Consider the following 20,160-nt stretch of genomic DNA (forward strand, 5'->3'; position numbering starts at 1 on the left):
CAGCAGGATACCTGAACGTATGCTGTAAGAATCCAAATTGTGTCAGGCAAAAAAATGCTGTTAAAAGAAAATTGCTTGCAGTTGCAAAGGCAAGTGCCCAAAAGTAGGAAACGTCATATTTAAGACCACCCTTCATATCTGATGTTTGCTTTATAGTGAATCCAGCCTTGGCCCAAAATAAGACAAAGCTTTAAAAGATGGCAGTAAACAAATGAAAAGCCAGGTAATCATGTAACAAAAGATTATGGCATGACCCATGAACAAGGATGCCTGCATGGACCAACTTTTGAGTATTTGACTTGTTAACCTAAATCTTATTTGTTTAATATCAACTATTCTATGCAACCACCAAGGATTTTTTAAAGGAGAAGAGTAAAAATGTAMATTGGAAGAAAAAAACATATTATATACAGCCTCAGTGTGTATTAGCCATAGGATTTGGGGTCTGGAGCGTATATTATGGCATAAATGCTACCAATTACTCGACAAGGCTATGCAATACCTCAGAAGGAAAATGTGACCTCAGGCAAGGAAAGAGACGTGTCACTGGGGGAACACAAAGGAAGCCTGATTTCCCTCTTTCTCCCCTCCAAGAATCTACAGGACCCTCAAATTGCAGCCCCAAGAAAAAGGCAAGGCTTTGAGACAGGTCAGGTTGTTGCAGGGAGGAGYCTGGCGGGTGCTTTCCTTTCCCCGCTCAGCCCTGGCCAGAGCTCCCTGGCAGTGGGGAGATGTGGTGCATCCCACCTGTGGTGGTGGGGATGGAGATGAGCCTGGTGGGCTGATTTGGCAGGGAGAAGGGCAGGGTGACTGACGTGGAGGAAGAGCCTGGCAAGACGGGAAAAAAGGCCATTATTATGTTTCACCAAGACAAAAAATGCAAGAATGCKCTTGGACAAGTCTTGCTGGGAGGAGATTGAGACCAGCCAGGCATGGAAAATGGGGCAGAGACATGGAGCTTGTGCAGTCCAGCCAAAGGAGGTGGCAGGGAGCTGGTAGTAGCACCGAAGTCTGAGGGGAACTGGTTAAAAAAAAAAAAAAAAAAAAAAACCCTTTTTGTACTGCAAAACTTGGGGTTGCACTTGTGACTCCTGAGGCTCTCCAGCCTTGTGCCACTCCACAAGGCCCACGAGCAACACACATGCTTCACCTGACCCTGATGTCAGGGGGGCACTAGCACTTCACAAAGGAGAGGTCAGCAGCATTTTAAGTTTGATTTTAACACTGAAGAATAAAGCACTTTTTCCTTCCCTGCCTTCTGGAAGGAGCTGAACGATTCTGGCTGAAAGTTTGCAGACCGGTTTGGCCTGAGGCAGGCACCAGGTGTAGCCCAGCCCAGCCTACCCCAAATGGATGTATCTTGGCAAAGTTGGAAGCAGGTGAAAATCCACCTGTGAGTAGGAAATGTTACACCTACCCCACCTACTCAGTATGAAACTGTCGTGCAGAGGAAAGGAAACCGTGATTAAATGGTTACCGTTCCAGAAGTACGTAGCTGAAGAGGAACAGATCAGAGCAGTGGTTTGCATTTGCGATGCCAGCGCGTGTGTCTGAACCTGAACCTGAACCGGCTCTGAGCGGCTCAGCTCCACCAGTACATCTCCACCAGTAACAAACCTGTGGAGTGCTCCTGAGTCACCACATCTCTTTTCCCTGCGGAATACAGGACCTGATGGATGTCTGGAGCTGAGTACATTTTCTGATGAATTTTGGTAATTGCAGCCAGAACACTTTGGTTTATTACCTTTTTTTTCTTCCTATTGGATGTCAGGCATTAATAAGCGATAAATTGCCTGTCCAGTTGTCCTCCTTACCTTCAACTTCTATGTTTTTAAATGAAAGACAGAGAGAGCAATAGCTATAAAACCGCAGTATTCCTGGAGCACCATTAGGCAAATGAGACTGTCCTCCTTCGGGGCCTGCCGGTGAGTGCCCTGGGACTGCRCAGAGAATATCGTTGTGAGCCAACACGGACGCCGAAGAGTTGTCTCAAGCCCAGCCTTCCCTGTTGCGACTCTGCTGACTCCYGAGCTGTTGTGCCTCRTTACTTATCACTTGTCATTACTTAYTATTACTTATGCATTTGTGCTTCATTAGTTATTAATGCTCAGCAACGATACCTCTGGGCTGTATGAGTAACTGGAAATAGAGCTCCATTTTTTGCCAAAAAAACGAGAGTGCTGGCAAAAATATATATATATTTGTAAGGCTGTAAATAATAAAATAAAAACGGCTTCCATTTTACTGATCTCTTCTCCTTCTCGGCTTCCTGAGCAGAAACGGCTGTACCTGAGGATTACCTGGCCGATCCCGCGAACGCGAAGCGCTACAGCGTGGACCCTGCCGACTCGGCCTGCGGCTGCGTGAGCTCCATGTACAGCACGCGGCCAAGCCCCGCCGACGGGCGTCTTGCCGCAGGCTCTTCGTCCGCCTGCAGCCATCGTCCTGCCCAGATGTCTTCAGGGGGATCCTCCTCCACTGGCCTACGGCATCCGACCTCCAGCCCGACTAGGAACGGGACCTATCCGGAAGGAAACAGAAGTGGTAATACAACATCTTCCCTTTTAGCGGTATACATTGCTCTGCTAGTGCCACACCAGAGTCTTTACTYATTCCTAAACCCCCAGGAAAATTAGTGAGATGGGTCTGGGTTAACATCCATCCAGACCACACACGCTTCCACTTAGAAGGAGAAATAATAACCTGTGTAGACAGAAAATCAATCTGTTCATCATTAGGTAAAAAGGTGAATATTTTCTAGTGTTGTTATTAATTATGTAAACAGATGTATTATGTATAATCATGTAGCAATCACAACTGTCATTATCAACTTACAGATATAAATATTAATATATAAAATATTGCTCCCTAAGATTGATACTGCTTAACCACATGATGCCATCTGTGCACAAGGTATGATGCAGAGCGAACCCAAGTATCAGTGCCAACCTCAAATCGTTTCAACAAAAGGTTTTGCTTCCTAGCTGCATAGCCCACTCCGCCCCTTTAGTCATAAACTAGATCAGATTTTGTTTGCAAAACACTGCCCAGCAGAACATGTATTTTTAGAAATCATCCAGCTCTCCGCTCAAGGCTCTGTTATCCTTCAGGGAAGCAAAGTCACAACCAGTATTTCCACTAAATGCAAGGGGTGCCATGGGGATCAATGTCCTTTCTTTTCCTCCCTCTTTGTATTTCTGTCCTATCGCCCTGCTGGGATTTAGGTTTGCTGGGTTGGTTGCTCTGCCCAGTTGTGCTGCTCTGCTGGTGCAAAGCTCCTTTTAAAAATGGGCTCAGTGGCTTTGGCTGCAGGAAGGTGCATCTGGCAGCTGAGAGGCCCCCAAACTGGGGGCAAGCGGGACCAAAAGGGGGTCAGCTGTGCGTCACCGCAGCTTGCAGGACCAGGCAGCTGAGGGCCCACAGAACTGGGAGAAAATTGGCTGTGGCCATTGCAAATGTGGTTTAGTAGCTCAGACAGAGGCTTCCAAGTCTGAGTGCAGTGATCAGAGCATCACTGTTACTTCCTCTTTTGGTTTCTAAATCGGCATTATACATGCGTTTCCTCAGCTTTTTGCTACATCCCCAGTTCTCCTTGGTTTCCCCTAGAAACGACCTAGGTTCTTCCACTTTGTTAGCTAATGCTTTTAAATTCTGTTAACTTTGCCTTTGTTTGCATTTTCCAAATTCTCCATTAACAGATCTTTATCAGTAGTGATTCTAACAGTGTCTTCACCCCTTACTAATTATTCAAGTTTCATTTAAGCATTCTTCATCTTAAAGATAGATCTAACAAAGGAGTTGAGAGTCTCAGCCATTTTTAAGTCATTAATTTCTTTCTCTTCCTCATTTGTTAATGGAATCTGGTGTCACTTTAGTATTTTTTTTTTCTTTTGATATATTTGCAGAATCCTTGCTGGTTCCCCTTAGCCCCTTTGCCTAGCATTAACACTGCTTTTCTGCCCTTACATTTCCCCTGAAAACTGTAAGTGGTTTTGAGTATTCTTGCTTGGTAGCCACCCCAGCATCTCTTTCCAGTAACCTCAGATCTTTGCATACTTCTTTCACAAAGCTCTCCTCCTCAGTGTCTGTATTATTTCTTGCTCCCGAACTTTTACTGACTTTATTTAATATTTTAGAATATTACTCTTCCAAAATATTCTTTTTCAGTTTTTATCCCTGGATTCTTTGTTTCCCTAAGTTTGCCCTCCTAAATATTAAATACCTGCCAAAAACTCTCACTTCAATACTATTTTCAAACTCCTGTTGCCTTGGCTTATCCCTGTGTTTCTCTATTATATCTAACATAGATTAGTGTTTGGCTCTCATTGTTACTTTTCCTTGCTTCTAGAGTCAACTTAACTCAAAGCAAAGTGGATAGCATGGAAATGCACTGCTGCAAACAAAATTTAAAATGTTCTTGTTCAAACGCTGGGGCCTCAGCTACAGAGAAAAGGAAATGAAAAGCTACTTTCTTTCAGATCTTGTTTAATGCCTCCGGGGTAAGCATAGTCAGATGCTGAGAGGCAAAAAGTGGCCTGCTGTACACGAAGATTCGTTCCCCTCTCCCATTGCCTCCCCAGTACCTCTAGAGAGAAATGGGACCCTTTCGTCAAGCATTTTGGTGGGCCGCTGCAAGCGGCCAAGATTTAACAGTGTTGTTACTTGCTTGGTTCGAAAGTCTTTACCATTCTTGCTGGGATCAGTTGCTCTCTCTTTGCAGACTGGTCATCCCAGGTCTCGTTAGAGGCCCGTCTAGCCCAGCCTCCTGTCTCCTGCGTGAGAGAGCACACACCCAGGGAAGAGAAAAGCGCAAAGGTAGCAATACGTCCCCCGTATCCTCTCCGCCTTCAGAAATCTGTGGCTCAGGGACTTCCTGAGCCAGGAGTGGTAGATTCACGTTTAGTAACCCTCAGTAGATTTTTCTTCCCTGGATTACCAAATGGCTTATTGAACACTTTGCACATGTTCAGCATCTGCAAAGTATGGTGGTAGAGTCTTACTGCATAAAAATGTGTTGTGTGGAGAAAAACCTTCTTATCAGGGCTTTGAATCCATGTCCAAGGGACTGACACTTAAAATCAAAGCTCCTTAAGCTTACATGGCTGCTTTACATTCCCTTCTTGGTTTTGATTGTGCAGGTAACTGTTCCACAGTTTTGGACAAAATTAAGGGATTTCTTGAGAGAGAAGCTAAGTTTCAGAGGACAGCTCCGTCTCTTTTATCTGAACTTCCTACACAACTTCTAATCTTTACAAAATGAAAGCCTAAAAGATGGCAGGTCTTTTCTTCCACAACTGAATCAACAGTGGCCACACAATAGGCTTTGCTGGCTTGAAAAAATACAGAAGTTGGGTGCAAAGAAGAAGAGCTTGCTTTGGGCCCAGGCACCCAGGGTATTTAAGTGATTTTGAAACACTTGTAAGTGGCTTCAAGGTGCTACATTAAGACACTTGGGGGTAAAAGGGCTTCCCCCAAAACTGCTTAGTATTCTTTCAGGTGACTCACACATTTTATACTTGCAAAGACTAGCTCATCTCTGACCACTGGGACATTTTGACCAGCTCAGGAAAAAATGTGGGCCCTCTAGAACTGATAGTTATGCAATGGAGAGCACTAAAACCATTATTTCTTTGTTGATGCTGCTTATTTATAATTATTAACAACTTTAGTCCTGGTATCATCCACTGTACATTAGAGCCTGCACACAAAAGCACATGCAAACCCCTACAGAGATGGGTTTCCCACCAAGGACTCCAACAAGAGGATTAGCAATCTCCTTCTGTACTTCGGGTTCTCTACCAGTATGCCCCAATGTAAGTAAGCCCAAACAGCTAGTGCACATCTGTCCCACTAATATCCATTGCATTTCCTCCAAATTCCTCAGCTGCTTTCTAGAGACCTCAGCAGAGATTTTCCTGCAGTTCACAGAGAGTGATTTTTCTCTCCACTACAGCCAGGCTGTTCTCAGCAGCTGTGATTTGCAATGCAGTGACATCCATGAAGTTAAGGTGCCCACAGATTTATTACAATAACATTTCTAGTGTTAAAGAAACTATCCTGTTTGTAGCAACAGCCTAGTTTTGTCTCTTCTTCTGCCTGTGATAGCATCAGTTCTGACGTGCTTCTCAACAACGCTGCAAGTCTTACCACAGAATTTCACAAAGCGTTGTTTGCTTCTTCTTAAATGTGGAGCCCCTATTTTTTCACAGCTATTGTGAAATAGCTGTGAATTTGTCACCTAACATGCTCCCTCTGCTTTTATTGGCAATGCTGGACTTTTAAAATATGCATCCCTCTGAAATTGCCTTAGTGCAGCTACGCGAGAGTTTGATTACTGTCTTTGCAAAATCTCTCCTGCAAAGGTCTTAGTGAGCTGCGCTCTCACTGTAATGCTTCTGCGTGTGTTTGTCTTCTTTCTAGAGATAATTTATATGCTGCTGAATCATAAGCAAGCAAAGATGAGTAATTGGTGCATGCTAGACTCTGTTCTTATTCTTCTCCGTTTGTGTACTTACAAGGCAGAGATGGGCAGGGATCATTAAAAAGAAAGAATTTGTCTCTGAAACCTCAAACCAATCCCCTTTATTTATGGATATTTTGAAAAAAATAGCATGCCTTATTTATCGTGGTGGGCAAATATCATGGAAAAATCATAGCTATAAAACATATCACAGGGCCTAGCAGAACATGTTTTTCAAGCACAGTAGATGAGATTAAGCCTCAAAGCTCTCATTAATGCGATCAGAAGCTCGATGCCTAATTCTCTGTGATTATACTAAAAAATTCCAAACCAAAAAAAAAAAAAAAAAAAAAACTCATTTCAGAAAGCCAGTTGGGGCTGCTAACAGATAAACATGCAGTTTCCTGTCATCATTTGCCAAATGGAAGCTCTTAAATCAGAGGAGGAATAGTCAAGAACATCATAAACTTTTCCAAGTCCTGCTTACATAACAGATAAACAAACCCTTTACTTCCAAGTTTGAAGACTTGCATATTTAACCACAACATAATAACCTTAGCCTTGTCCTTCGGCTCGTTGTTTTGACTTAGATTTCATTATCCAATATCAGCAGTTAATTATTATCACCTGGGGGCCCTTGGCAACGAGGCATTACTTCTTGCTAACATATTTATTTCCTGAAAATATGTTGGGGTGCAGGATTTGAAGTGTCCCTTTTTGCAGAATAGCAAAGGGCATGTTATAGGGGCCGGATCCAGCAGCTCCCCAGGGCAGTGGCAAAGAAGGTCCCGAGGGCACCGCTGGGCTCAGCGCTGGGCGCCGCTGCTTCGGCAAACGCAGAAATGTCTCTTCTGGAGGCTGTTCATGACCCGAAAGGTTGGATGCCTTCAGTGAGGTGCCTTTTCTCTCCTCTCTGCAAACGAGAGACGAAACAAGAAAAGCCTAAGCGAATATTTCATGCCAATTCACAGCTGCGTTTCGCCCAGGCGGACTTGGGGCCGCTCGTGGGGCTGCAGCACCGGCCCCTGCCGCCCCCCTGCGCTGAGGGGCCATGCCCCATACGGCATCTGGGGGAATGAGAGCCACCGGCTTGCATAGGGGACACGGACATACGGTCTTGATTCCCACTTCCCTCCTGCCTTCTCCGCTAGCGACACAATCTTTTCCTGTTCGTTGTGCTGCATCCTCTTAGGAAAGTCTCTCCTACAAAGCCTTCCTCCTGTCCCTGTTTAGAGCGAGTTTTGTGGGGGTGCTTTTTTTTTTCGGTCGTGTTTCTCATTTCTCTGCACCTTCGAGGTCCTGCTAGTTCTGTTCGCTTTCGGTAGGTCTCTCTCCTTATTACCCGCTCCAGTGCGATCCGAGAGAACCTTTTAAAATTTCACTCTTGCTCCCCTTCCCCCGAGGCACGGAAATCATTTAGGCCTGCAGCAATATTAAAGTTCATCTGTCATTCCCTTTTCACTCTTACCTGTCAATGACCACGCTCCCGCCGGGGTCTGCCTCTTTGCCGAGAGTGTATTTAAGGAGGCTGTTATTCACCCCGTTCACAGGTTTAACTCCATTTTAGCGTCGTGTTTCCTTGGCACGTCCCTGCATCAGTTGGGCTGTTGGCTTTAGCTCTTTCCAGCCCCCTTCTCAGGACAGCTCCGAAGCCGGAGCCTGGGATCAGAGGAAAACCCGCGTGCGAGGAGGCGCCTTCGGCTCGGAGCGAGCCAGGTCCCGTCTCTCCGTTGGCTTCACCGGGCCGTGGTGTTTTGGGGTTGAACCCTGGTCTTTCTGACAAATGCAGCTCCTGTTCCCATGCAGGGAACGGCTGCTATTTCCGAGACGTCGGGGCTCCCTGTGAAGCCTCCCCCCAAGGATAAGGTGCTCCCCTTCTTTTCTCACACACCGTTTTAGGCAGAACGGAGACGTGCTCCCCTTTGATTACCAAGATTTCCATATCCCCTTCCATTAATTTGACAAATTTTTTGCCACCTGTCAAAAACAGGAAATTGGATTTGATCTAGATTACGATCTCTAAAAATAATTATTGGTCCTGAGCACTCCCATCTCTTTGTAATCTGAGTATTCATTATCATCTTGATTAATTCTGATGACAGGATGGCATAGGATACCCGGGAGACATGCGGCTTCCTCATTTATCTAATTCTTAGGTTAAGTGTGAATAGCTTCAGATAAGAAAAAATGTATAGCACTTGCTCTGCTGCCATCAAACACTTCTGTGCTTAATATAGGAATCTTTTAACAAAATGATGCTATTGAAACATAAAACCTAGGCCTTTGTGTAAATGTGAAATGATTTAATTTTCCTTTGTAAATAAACAGATTCCACTTAAATGTGTAAACTAAAAACCTACTGAGCCAGAGCAAAATAAACAACAAAAGATATGGGAAAGCAGATTATTTCCAGGTTAGGAACTGAGTTCAAGAGACTTGCCCGCAAACTGATGGTATCCCATTTTTACTAACGAAGTTTAAAGATAGCCAGGTACACACAAGTAAAATAACACATTTTTTGTTCATGAAAAAGCAGCAGAGAATGTAATATTTGATTCTGGATAGGTAAATGAAGGTTAAGTAATCTCTGAAGTGTTAATATCTATGCATAATTCATATTTTTAAATCACTACATGATACCTCAGATAGAGATTTGAAAGGTTTATCTTAACTTGTTGGGACCTGGAAAAGTTCTAGCCATGTGCTCTCTTTAGAAAGGTCATTTTTATTTTTGTCTTTAAAAAAATCAGATTTATGCTATTGATCGTTATACTGCGAAGGAGTGAATAGCATTCCCATGTCATTTCAACCTTTTCTTCTCCCCCTCCTTCTTTTTATTGCAAATATTTCTATACCTGTAAAGGCTCTCAGGGGGCTCTCTGTTCCCCTTTGCCCTTTCCTGGCATTTCTGGAAGCAGTGTATTTCAGGCAAGAGTCACGGGGCTAAGGACTGCTCTGTCTTGAATAGGAAACCAAGAGAAAAAACACCTGGCCCTCTGTAGGGGCACAACATCTCCTCAAGTGAGCCATGGTGATAGCATAGAAACTTGCCTCTGCAATCCTTTGGGCACAGCCAAGCCCTCCCTTCTCTCCTCTGGTTTCCTATTGTTTTGCAAAAGCCCAATTTTCTTCCCGTCCGCTGGTTCGAGCTGCCCAGGGGCAATATCTGCACACATCAGCTGGCGTCCGGACCACCAGCAGACCTGGTGGGGGAGAAACACTGCTGTTACCAAGTCAGCCCACAAAACCCTTTCGAGATGCTTGCACCTCTGCCTCCAAGATAAGTCTCAGAGACTTCTCAGAGGCCTCAGAGAAGCCCCGACAAACTTACTTAACGTTACTGATGATCCAGGGGTTGGCTGAGAGTGCCCCGTGCATTTTGCACTCTTTGTCTCCGTCATTTTGTGCCAGAGGCTCCAGATGGCCTCTTTACCACTGTGTATTGCGTTTATTCTGTGAGCGGCGCCCAGGGTCGCGTGGCTCTGTACGAACACCAATCCTAGCTGTCTAATTAAGAAGACCTGCGGCTATTCCTTGTCCTTTATATCCAGAACAGTGACTTAGCAAATGAGACTGTAATTATCATGATATTTACATCATATCCCATTATGAAACCCATCGACCAGATTTGCACATTCATAGCGCTGCTGCTTACCGGAGTTCATCCTTCGTAATTGCAAAATACACCTCATTACATTATACTGTAAGATGAGGATGGTGGCAAGAAAGAAAGGACCAATATGTACATAAAGCAGCTATTGTGCATATATGGGCAGATCCTCAGATAATATAAATCAGCACAGCTCTATGGAAGTCATTGAAATGGCAATTTACATAAGTCACAAACCCAGCCCAGTACATTTGCTCACATATATTATGATGTTTTGAGTCCTGCATGGTATTCTAATATATTTTAATCTATCTTTATAAGCTCAGTATTTCTGCAGTGAGCTCAGCTCTGAGTTGTTCTGATTTCCCTCTTGGCTACGTGGGGATTCTCCAGGCTCCAGTTTTGTAACTGGTCAGATATCTCTGATCTCCATCTACTTGCACTCTTCTGTTTCTTTTTCTATCTTCTGCAGTATCTGCTTCTTACTGTTTGCATCGCTCTCATCAAAAATCATGTCTTAACAAAAAGAGATGAGCAGGTCCAGGCAAATAACATTTTATACATCTATGTTCTTCCTCCTGCTAATGCAAAGTTTGCTTTGTGTAGATATAAACAAATGTAAACAGCTTTCCTCAAGTCTTGCATAATAAGGTTCCTGTAATAGCGAAGCAGAGTTGTAAGGGGGAGAGGGGAGGGAGAGAATTGCACATACATGGAGGCTGAGATTTATAATTCTGCAGAGACTAAGAATAAAAACATAAATGCACTTTCATTCCAATGTGCCTTTATTCCCTTGATTTAAAGCTACAGCAAGCTGAAGTGACCTTAAATCATCCTGGGCTCATACCATTAAAAAGTCACACGTGCAATGTTCATCTTAGCATGTTTTAGTAGCTCTCCAAATAGGCATTCATTGGGGACCCCCAGCTTGGTGAGAGCCTAAGATTAGGTAGATATTGATTAGAAATACTTCTTTAAGCTCCAAGATAAGTCTGAAAATCTGAATGCTAAGAGAAAAACTCTTTCCTAAATACCCATTTTATCTTCTAGCCTTTGCATTCAGTGGTGATCTCCTTTGTTCAGTGCCCAAGCGCTTTCTCTCCAGGTGGGAGGGTGGTGTCTTCTTGAGCCAATATCCCCATTGCTCACAGATCAGACAGCAAGAGCAGCTCAATTTAAGAGCCTGACAGCTGGCACATTTTTCCTTCCCCATCAGGAACCTGAGGATTTTGTGTTTTTTAACACAATTCACCAGCTGGGATCATGTCTCCTGGTAAGTGCTCAGATAGGAAACTGCCAAGTCCCCTTCTCTCCCTGCCTCACTATCTCAGGCTAATACCCATACATGCAGATCCAAAGTCCCTGGCGGTGTAAGGCTGCCATACTGCTGCGCACTCGCAGACCAAGGAAAGCACTGCATACCATTGTAATGCGCTGTTATGGGCTTTTTTATACCGATAGCCTCAAGTCCTTCACCTGAAAGACAAGACACGGCTCGGCCATCAAGCAAGAATCCTTTGACCTGGACTGTGGATGACGTGGTTTGGTTCGTGAAGGATGCAGACCCTCATGCTTTAGGTCCCCACGTGGAGCTCTTCAGAAAACATGTATGTAGAAGGCTGCCTTTTGTGTATCTGGGTAATTTATGCCAAGTGCACAGGCACTCCCAAGAGATGACCATCACACATTACACCCATGTCCTCAGCTGCCTTTGGCTGCAATAGGCAGTGTTTGTGCTCAGCCAGGTTCAAGACAGGGTTGTGCAAGGAATTCAGCACCACTGGGAGGTTTAGTCTGAAGAAAGGTTCACTTATCCTTCAATAGGAAGACCCTAATCATGTCTTTATAAAATGCTTACTATCTGCTCCTAACTACGCCAGCATAAACTGTTTCTGTGCCAAGCCTTAGAGAAAGCACAGAGGATCTGGTGCTCATTTTTCAATGTCAGATTGGCACAAAAAGCCTTGCTTCAGTGACAATTATTTCCCAGGGTACCCGTGATTCTACTCTGAAGAGCATTTTCTATGTGTCTGTGGATATTTAGCAGGAGAAACCCAAAAGAGCCATGCTTTTCATCTTTTTCACAGTATTATATAAGAACATAACTGAATTTAACAGACCTGCTTACTCACTGGAGAATATAACAGTTGCTTTCGCTAAGCAATCTCCAGTGGTGGAAATGATACTATCCTCTAGCATTTCAATTAGTAAAGGGAAAAGCTGTAAACATACATCTGATCAGGAGTTTCTTGTTTTGTTGCCATACATAGAGTTGGCACCACTGTATCTAATAGTATCTTTACACATCCCCTTATGCCTTCTTGATCAATTCAGTCTGACTCTGAAAATGGATTTTACCCTAAAAGTGATTCACCTGTGTTCAGTTGGAGGTCATACCTTCAGATGTAAGTGTCTAGACTTCGCCCTAAATGAAAAGAGCTCCCCAGCTCTGACCCCAATAAGCATTTCAGGTTGTAAAGCAAGGGAGAGAGTTTGATTGCCAGGTCCCGCTCCTTGCCTCTGGGCCAGCAGGGACTGGTGGGAAGATGAAGCTGCAGATAAGAGCCTAGGGAAACAACTGAGGACATCCAGCTGCATAACTGTGTAGGGTTTCCAGATATGAATGTGGCTGAAGAGCAGGGACAGATGGACAATAAGACATGTTTGTGAACACAGGTCTTGATGTCTCTTTACCCTACATAGGTTTCAAAGACATTTACTGTTCTGCAGGCAGTTCAGTACGATGAGAAGAGAAGGTATGAGTGTGCCAGGACCAAACCTGCGGTTATACGTCAGGTGCTAACCTATTTTCTCTGCCTACTGCAGATAAGTCAGATCCGTCTTGTAAGTTGCCTACGAAAATGTGGCACAAGTTGGCCATGAGAACAACAGGCAGAGCATTGGAAGGTTCTAGGAAACTTGCTTTGGCATGAGACTGTCAGGAGGGGCTGTGCATCAAGAGACAATCTGCCTTTGAGGGAGAGAGAATTGTCATCCTCTTCAAGGCTTGCAGGTGCATCCCAAAGAAAAGTTCAAAGCTAAAGTTGTAAGATACGTACAGTACAAAAGCACTATGTTGGTGCAGTTCACATTTCTAGCAAAAGCCGGCACAGTATACTTTTTATATGGCAACAGGGCTGTGTCACAGCCTATGAAGTTACTGGGCCAGCTGCACTGAAGCATGCCGCAATACTGCAGATGCTCTGTGACCAAAGAGATCGAGCTAAACTGCCACTAAAGACTGTTGCTGTCATCCTTTGTGAACACCTCACACCTACTGGTTGTACTTATCAGTGCTTTCCTTGTAAAATATGCAGTAGGTCTGAGAAGTTGAGCAAAATTACCACACAACTCAATTCAATTACGCCTTCGAGTTATATATGTCCATGCAATTTTTCAGGCTTCAAATCTCATCTGGATTAGCATGGAGACCCCAGGGGTGAGAGACAAGTGATTAGTCCATTAACCTTAGTCATATCTTCCTGTATGTTCAATCTTTCCATGAAGCAGGTGCATAATTTACTTAGAAGCACTTACTGTCATTGACAAGGCCCAGCTATCACCTAAAATTGTCGCTTTGGCCATCAATTAATCTGAGCTATGACAGTGGGAGGGAGAGGATGGTAGGACCATGAGGAAGAAAAGGGTCAGGGGAGGAATACTGGATGAGGACGGTGATCTTTCGTGTCATTATACGAAAAAAAAGACTACCAGGATTGGGGTGTTGACTGTAGCCTGTGGAGTGGGATCTCCCAATGCGAAGTAGGAAGCCGTAGTCTGCACAGGTCATAGCTGCAATATGCACTACAGGATCAGTGTGGTTCTCGCTCTGGTCTTCTCAGCAGAAGCTTTTCTTGTTGCCAAGACACCCAAGGAGCTCTCACAGGTAGCTCCTAAGAGTCCACCAAGACCATGAAACTGCCCACTACCTCCCCTCTGCTGTTTCCTTATTCCCTCAGCAGGGCTGTGTGACAAGGAAAGGCTAACCCATACTTGACAGATCTTTTGGCCTCTCACAAAGGAACCACCAGCCTGGCAGAGATCTCACAGCACCACTCGGCAAGACCTTTTCTCAGCAAGAAGCAAGAGATGGCTGAAAGACTGAGGAAGGGAAATAGGAGGAAAAAGAGTTGCAAGGAGAATTAGCAGGTGGAAAATTCAAGCTGGAAGGGATCAAAGCAATGTTAGGGTCTGACAGTTTAATTATGGCCAGTGATTGACAAATGCATGTATGAAGGAGACAAAAATCTTTGAGTTTAATGTGATTAATCCCATTTATTCAAATAGCAAGCTGTCTCTGCCTATGCCAGACATGAACATGCATCTTTTCCTAGACCTCCTTCACATCGATTGTTTTAGCATTGTCCACTGAGGTGACCACTCGCTGCACTCTTGTTGCAGGTGGTGGCATGATCAGGAGCTTAGTATCTATTCATGAGATTGCAGAGTGGAAAAGAGGGAATTTCAGTCCTGTTTGCTGTATAGATCCTCAAGTCTTTGATTTCAATCAAAATTAGATGCTTAAATACCCATAAGGATCCAGACTTTCATCTTACTCATTAAAAGCCTGATCCTGGAAGAGACACACAGCCAGCTACAATTCTTGCTCTCATTACATAAGATTTGTTTAGGGACTGCTCTGCTTTTTGAATAGCATCCTCTAAGTGCTGCAGGGAACAGGGACAAACTCATTCTGGCAGACAGAAGCTGTATGTTTAATTCCCCAAGTACTATCACCTTGCAGCTCCTACCTCAGACACCATTTGCTGCTCCCATCCCCTTGCAGGGACACGGCAGCGTTCTGCAATGTTCTAACTTGCAGTGAGCCAGATCTCAGTTCATGTGAAACAAGCTCATTGCACTGATGGCACTGATCTGATTCAAGATCTTCTGCAAGAGTTACTGCATACTTGTGGACCACACTGTAGAATCCTTCCTTTTTAATTATTTTTTTAAAGGGCTGACAGAGTATTACAGTAGAAAAGTCAAGCCAACAAGCTACACAGGGACACAGATAGTGTGGGACACTTAATTGGATATGAATGCTCCCTCCGGCACGCTCCTGTCATTTAATTTTGACCCCTCATAGTACTAATAAAGGAAATAATAAAATGCTGAACTCAACATTTAGAAATAGTTGCATTTGCACCAAACCCTTAACAGTGTTTTTACCCTATAGTATCATGGTTCCAGGAGTTTGTTTTCCATTGTTATACAAATATTAATTATATGTAACACTTAATATTCCCTTCCCTCAGCTTCTCTGAAAAGATGGGAAGGAGAGAGAGGGGGAAAAAGAGTTTCTATTATGAATGGAGTGGGGGTTGCAGAAAGAAGAGCATCAATTGATTGAGTTAGTCAGAAAGTGACCTTAACTGCTCATCAGCTAAATCACCTACTGAATGGAATAAAGATGGTCAGGGCAAATTAGGATCCATAGTATAGGCAATGAATCACAAGGGAAAGATCTGACCATCAGAAACATAGAATTCAATCTGTAATACATTATTGCATGGGTAAACGTGTGTATGTATACACACATGCACATACAGCACTGGCTCTGATGGCCCAAGGAGATAAGAGAGGAGGAGACTGGGGAGAGGTGGTAATTTTTGGCAGATCCAGATATCTGCCAAAATGGTCAGAAAAAAGCAGGCAAGCTTGGGATCCAAGAAAGGACAGTGTCTCTGAAAGCTTGTGTGCTTTCTAACCACGTGAGAGTGGGTGAAACAAAAGAGTCCATTTCCCTGCAAACGAATGCTTTGCTGTGCTCAGTTCAGCGACCTTGTAATTTCAAAAAGGTTTTCAAGCTAACAGGTCTGGGATAAAAAAAAAAGAATTTAGGGGCAATTTCTGCCACATAGATGGTAGTTAAATTAAATTTGGATACATTTTACTAATAAATCCAATGAAATATGTAAGTAGCTGTTTTCTTCAATTTAAGAACAAGAAATAAAGATATGTGTTACTTGACAGAGGTGAATTGCAGATATGTGAAACATGCTGACAGTTAGTGACAAAGCTGGAATGGAAATTTGGCGGTCCGTTATTAGTGGTTCGTGAGGCCACATCTCTCTCTTGCTCTTCAGATCTTTCTCCTTCTTTCTCTCAAGGTCAATTTGCTCTTCTCAAAATTAGAATAGGGCATACAGCAATCCAGATGTTAAAAAATATATTTTTATAGCAGAATTATTGAAAACAGTCAAACCTTATGATTGCTTGAAAAATAAAAAATAATATTGATTAAAACCTCCTTTATATTTTTCTTTTTCCCCACCTTTTTAATGAAAGTTCAAAACGCGTACCAATTCAGCCAGCTCTAGTCTAAAGGGAGTGCGGTAACTGATTCACCTTGCTTAATGTGTCAGGATGTGGCTGCGCTCTCTTGCTGGTTGCGAGAGTAGAGGGCGAGTTAAACACATTTTGATTCTCTTTCTCTCTTTTGAAACCAGGAGATTGATGGCAATGCTTTGCTGCTGCTGAAAAGTGACATGATCATGAAATATCTGGGCTTGAAACTGGGACCAGCACTGAAACTTTGCTACCACATCGATAAGCTCAAGCAAGCCAAGTTCTAATAAGTTCTTAAACAACAGCATAACCTAACCTGAATCTAGACAACTAAAGGTAACATGTTGCCTTACAGACATGCATTCATTTGCGGATTGTTTTCCCCTCTTTTTTAATGGAGACTTTGTCTTTTTTAGCATTTGTACATCTTCATCATTTTTTAATCCAATGAGGTGTCTTGGGCTGCTTTGTGTTAATAATTTGCCAAAAAGTATATAATTACAATATTTATTTTGTATCATTAATATTATTATGATTATAGTAAGTCCTATTTTTGTAATCAGAAGTGGGAAGTCAGAAATAAATACAGCTCTGGCATATACTGAGGACCGCTTGAAGATGATCGAAGAGTCCCTCACTTGGCATCAGTCCGCCTCTGAGGAATAACTGCTGACCCGCGTCGGCAGAGTTGTGGCGAGAGTGCACCACCACCACCACCACCACCACCGATGCGCGGGGCCTGGAAGAAATCCGGACTTTGGTCAGCTCTTGTCTTATGGGAGCTATCCCATGTCTTGCACTATCTGGAAAACTTGAATTCTTTAGTTAAAAAAAGGCGGGGGGAGAAAAAAGAAAGTAAAATTGAAAAAGAAAGAAAGAAAGAAAATAAGGGAAAGAAAACGTTTTCTTTGCAAGCCAAAGTACTCTTTTTCCACTAGAGGGAGCAGCCCTAATAGACTTCAGGCTGGAGCTCGGAGGACACGGTGCTTTCCGGCTGAGGAGCTTTGGCCATCACGGTTCTCCTGTGTGGCACATCTCCAACTGTGACAAGGAATCGCAGGCTCCCGGCAGGATGAGTCCGTCACCGTTCACACATACCTGATTCAAGAGAAGCCCAAAGGCAGAAAGTGTTTCTGACAGGGCGTTTCCCGCTGAGCCGGAGAGGGGTGCACGGCTCCCGCGGTGACTGGCGCTCCCCGCAGCCCGCATCCTTCCTCGAGCCATTTTGCTCTGCTGTATAGCTTGTGGCAGTCTTTAGGGAAAAAAAATGGAAATTCTGGGGGTTTTTTTTGCTTGTGTTTTTAAAAAAGCAAGAGACCGGGGAGGAAGTGTCCCCTGCAAGGAGCTGGCGGTACCAGGCACACTACAGTCCTGCAGTGCCGGTCGAGTCCAGGGCGGATGGATGCCCCAGGTTTGTTCCCTGGCTGAGCTGCAGCAGAGGGTGAAGAACCAAGCTTTAAGTCTCAAGTGGATTAAAAATAATATCTGCCTCTTACACAAAACCAAAGTGTGCTCATTGATATCACACGTAGCCAGCCCAGGAGAACAGCAGGTCTTAGGCTGAGGAGGTAACTTGTGGAGGGGGGTATGCCCTCATTTTCGTCTTTCAGAAATTAGCATTATGAAGAAGGGGCATGTCCCGTCATTCAGTCTAAACCCTCAGTGGGTGGCAAGGAGTGGTAGCAAGTGTTTATAAGTCATGCAGATTATTTGAGAGCCAGCCTTGACTGAACTGGGAAATGGAGTCCTGATAATATGCAAGACATCATACCGCCCGACTCCGTCTGTGGAGAACAGAATATTACCAAAAATACCTCATGTAATAACATTCAGTTTGATATACGTTGCTAGAACAAAACTCCTACAAGAAGATATCAGTTCAAGAACCAATTGTGAAAACACTTAGGAATATGTGTAACCACATCCCACAAGACTTTCACTAAACTTTTGGGGACTACTCCCTCAAATTAATAAAGTTGTCTATATATCCTTGCAGAACTGGATCTTCACATGACTGATGGACTTTCAGCAAATTCTGTCTGCACATGGAAACACCTCTAAAATGAATAGCTGAACGAGTGTGTTAAATGAGAAATCCTATAATATTAAGTGACATAATACATTGAACCTTAAACATGCTGATTCTTGGAACTTAAAACCTCAGTTTGTATCCGCATGATGGGAACATCAGATGAGAACTATTCAGTTCATTTTTCACTCTGACATTTTTTTTTTATTAATTTTTCTTCACAAAGAGCTCCAAAATATGTAAAAACTTGCTGTATTAGTAATGCTACATTCAGAAAGTCCTCAGACAACCTATTTCTTTTTTTCCCCCACATACTTTTGAATATAGTTAACTGCTCTTTCAGAAAGGTGATTTTAATTTCTCCAGTGAAAACCCAGCTCACTGTAGTATATCAGTAATCAGAGCTGGCTAGAATTTATCATCAGATGGCTTCAGTGCTGGAAAACACCACTTTGTCAAAATCAAAACTTTTCACAAAAGCATGTTGCTTTCAAACATAAAACTCTATCTAACTGAAACTACATTTTTGGTAATGTCAGAATATCATTTTGACATTTTAGATACAAAACTTTTTATTTCAAAAAGATTTTTTTATTTTATTGCATTTCCCTGGAGATCTCACAGCCACCCATTTTTGTTTTGATGAAAGTAGAAAAAACATCAGAACGACAGAATTTCCTGCAAACAAAATGTTCCCATTCAGTTCTTCCTCTCACCTTCTCTTTCTTTCGTCTCCCCCACTCCAGACATTACAGCTAAGAAGCCCGTTAATACCTACACAGTATTTATAGTCTCCTAAGAGGCAGCGATGTTCTTTTACATTTAATATGCTGAAATAATTTTCATGTAGGGGTCTAATACAAACAGTCAGTGGTGCTATTTCATTTTATATTAAACTTTTAGGTATGACAGGACTGTTCAAGCCATGATATTTAATGCTCTGTCTTTTACAGGGGAGGCTTTTAGTGGATTCATTTTACATGTAAGTAAGGCTTATAACAAAAATTCCTCGCTGTATGTTTTTCAACCGAAAGGCAATTAGGAGGCAAAAATTATTGCAGCAATATTGTAATTATAACTAATTTTTCCCTCTCAAGTCTTGTCAGTGAGGGTAGTTAAGCAGCAGAGTGCAGAGCGTGTCAGGCCATTTTGCCAGAACAAGCACTAAAGAGTCAGAACATGCATGCCACTCGTTTTGCAATTAGCTGCTATTTTTGACATTGCTTGTACAAATTACTTTGCTTGCCGCTCTGTTCGCAGCCCTCCCTTCGGATCGTAGCCAGTCACGTTGCATTTTTGAACTGTTCCAAATGAGTGGGTGGGTGTGCATACCCCTAAGAGCAACACATGTGTCTGTTTTCTCCTTTTAAGGGCTCATAGCTGGATCGAAAGGCATTTCTGGTGCTTCAGGTAGTTTCAATGCTTCATGAGAATTTGCTTAAAAAAAAAAAAAGAAAGTAGGCAAACTCTAAGGATGTAGGGAGAGAGCTGTCCAGCATGATTAATGCCGGCAGGCGCCCTTGAGACTGGCGCGTAAAGCATCACTCTGGGCTGTTGTTGCCCTTAAACCGATTGCTGAATTTCTGTAGGTTGGCAGCAGGCTTCAGGAGTCACCTGTCTTTTCTTTTTTCTTTCTTTTTCTTCTTCTTCTTTTTTTTTTTTTTTTTAAGAAAGAATGGCTGGGAAAAGTGAAGCTGACCATTTTTAACAAAAAGAGTAAGAATCAGCAAAACGGTAAGAAAAGAGTCAATGAACTTCCGGCGTGAGAAA

At 43.2% G+C, this 20,160-nt stretch overlaps 1 protein-coding gene across 1 annotated transcript in view; it reads left to right on the forward strand.

The window, feature by feature from the left end:
• Window positions 1-16,648, forward strand: part of SCML4 (Scm polycomb group protein like 4) — a 70,351-nt gene extending 53,703 nt beyond the window's left edge. Inside the window, exons 6-8 of the mRNA XM_085306979.1 lie at window positions 2,278-2,544; window positions 11,532-11,677; window positions 16,523-16,648. Coding sequence (XP_085163105.1) covers window positions 2,278-2,544; window positions 11,532-11,677; window positions 16,523-16,648 — 539 coding nt within the window. The remainder of the gene's footprint in view (window positions 1-2,277; window positions 2,545-11,531; window positions 11,678-16,522) is intronic.
• The last annotated feature ends 3,512 nt before the right edge of the window (window positions 16,649-20,160 follow it).

The sequence above is a fragment of the Rhea americana genome, unplaced genomic scaffold (genome assembly GCF_003343005.1).
Source record: "Rhea americana isolate MKP2758 unplaced genomic scaffold, rheAme1 scaffold_25, whole genome shotgun sequence".
Lineage (NCBI taxonomy): Eukaryota > Metazoa > Chordata > Aves > Rheiformes > Rheidae > Rhea > Rhea americana.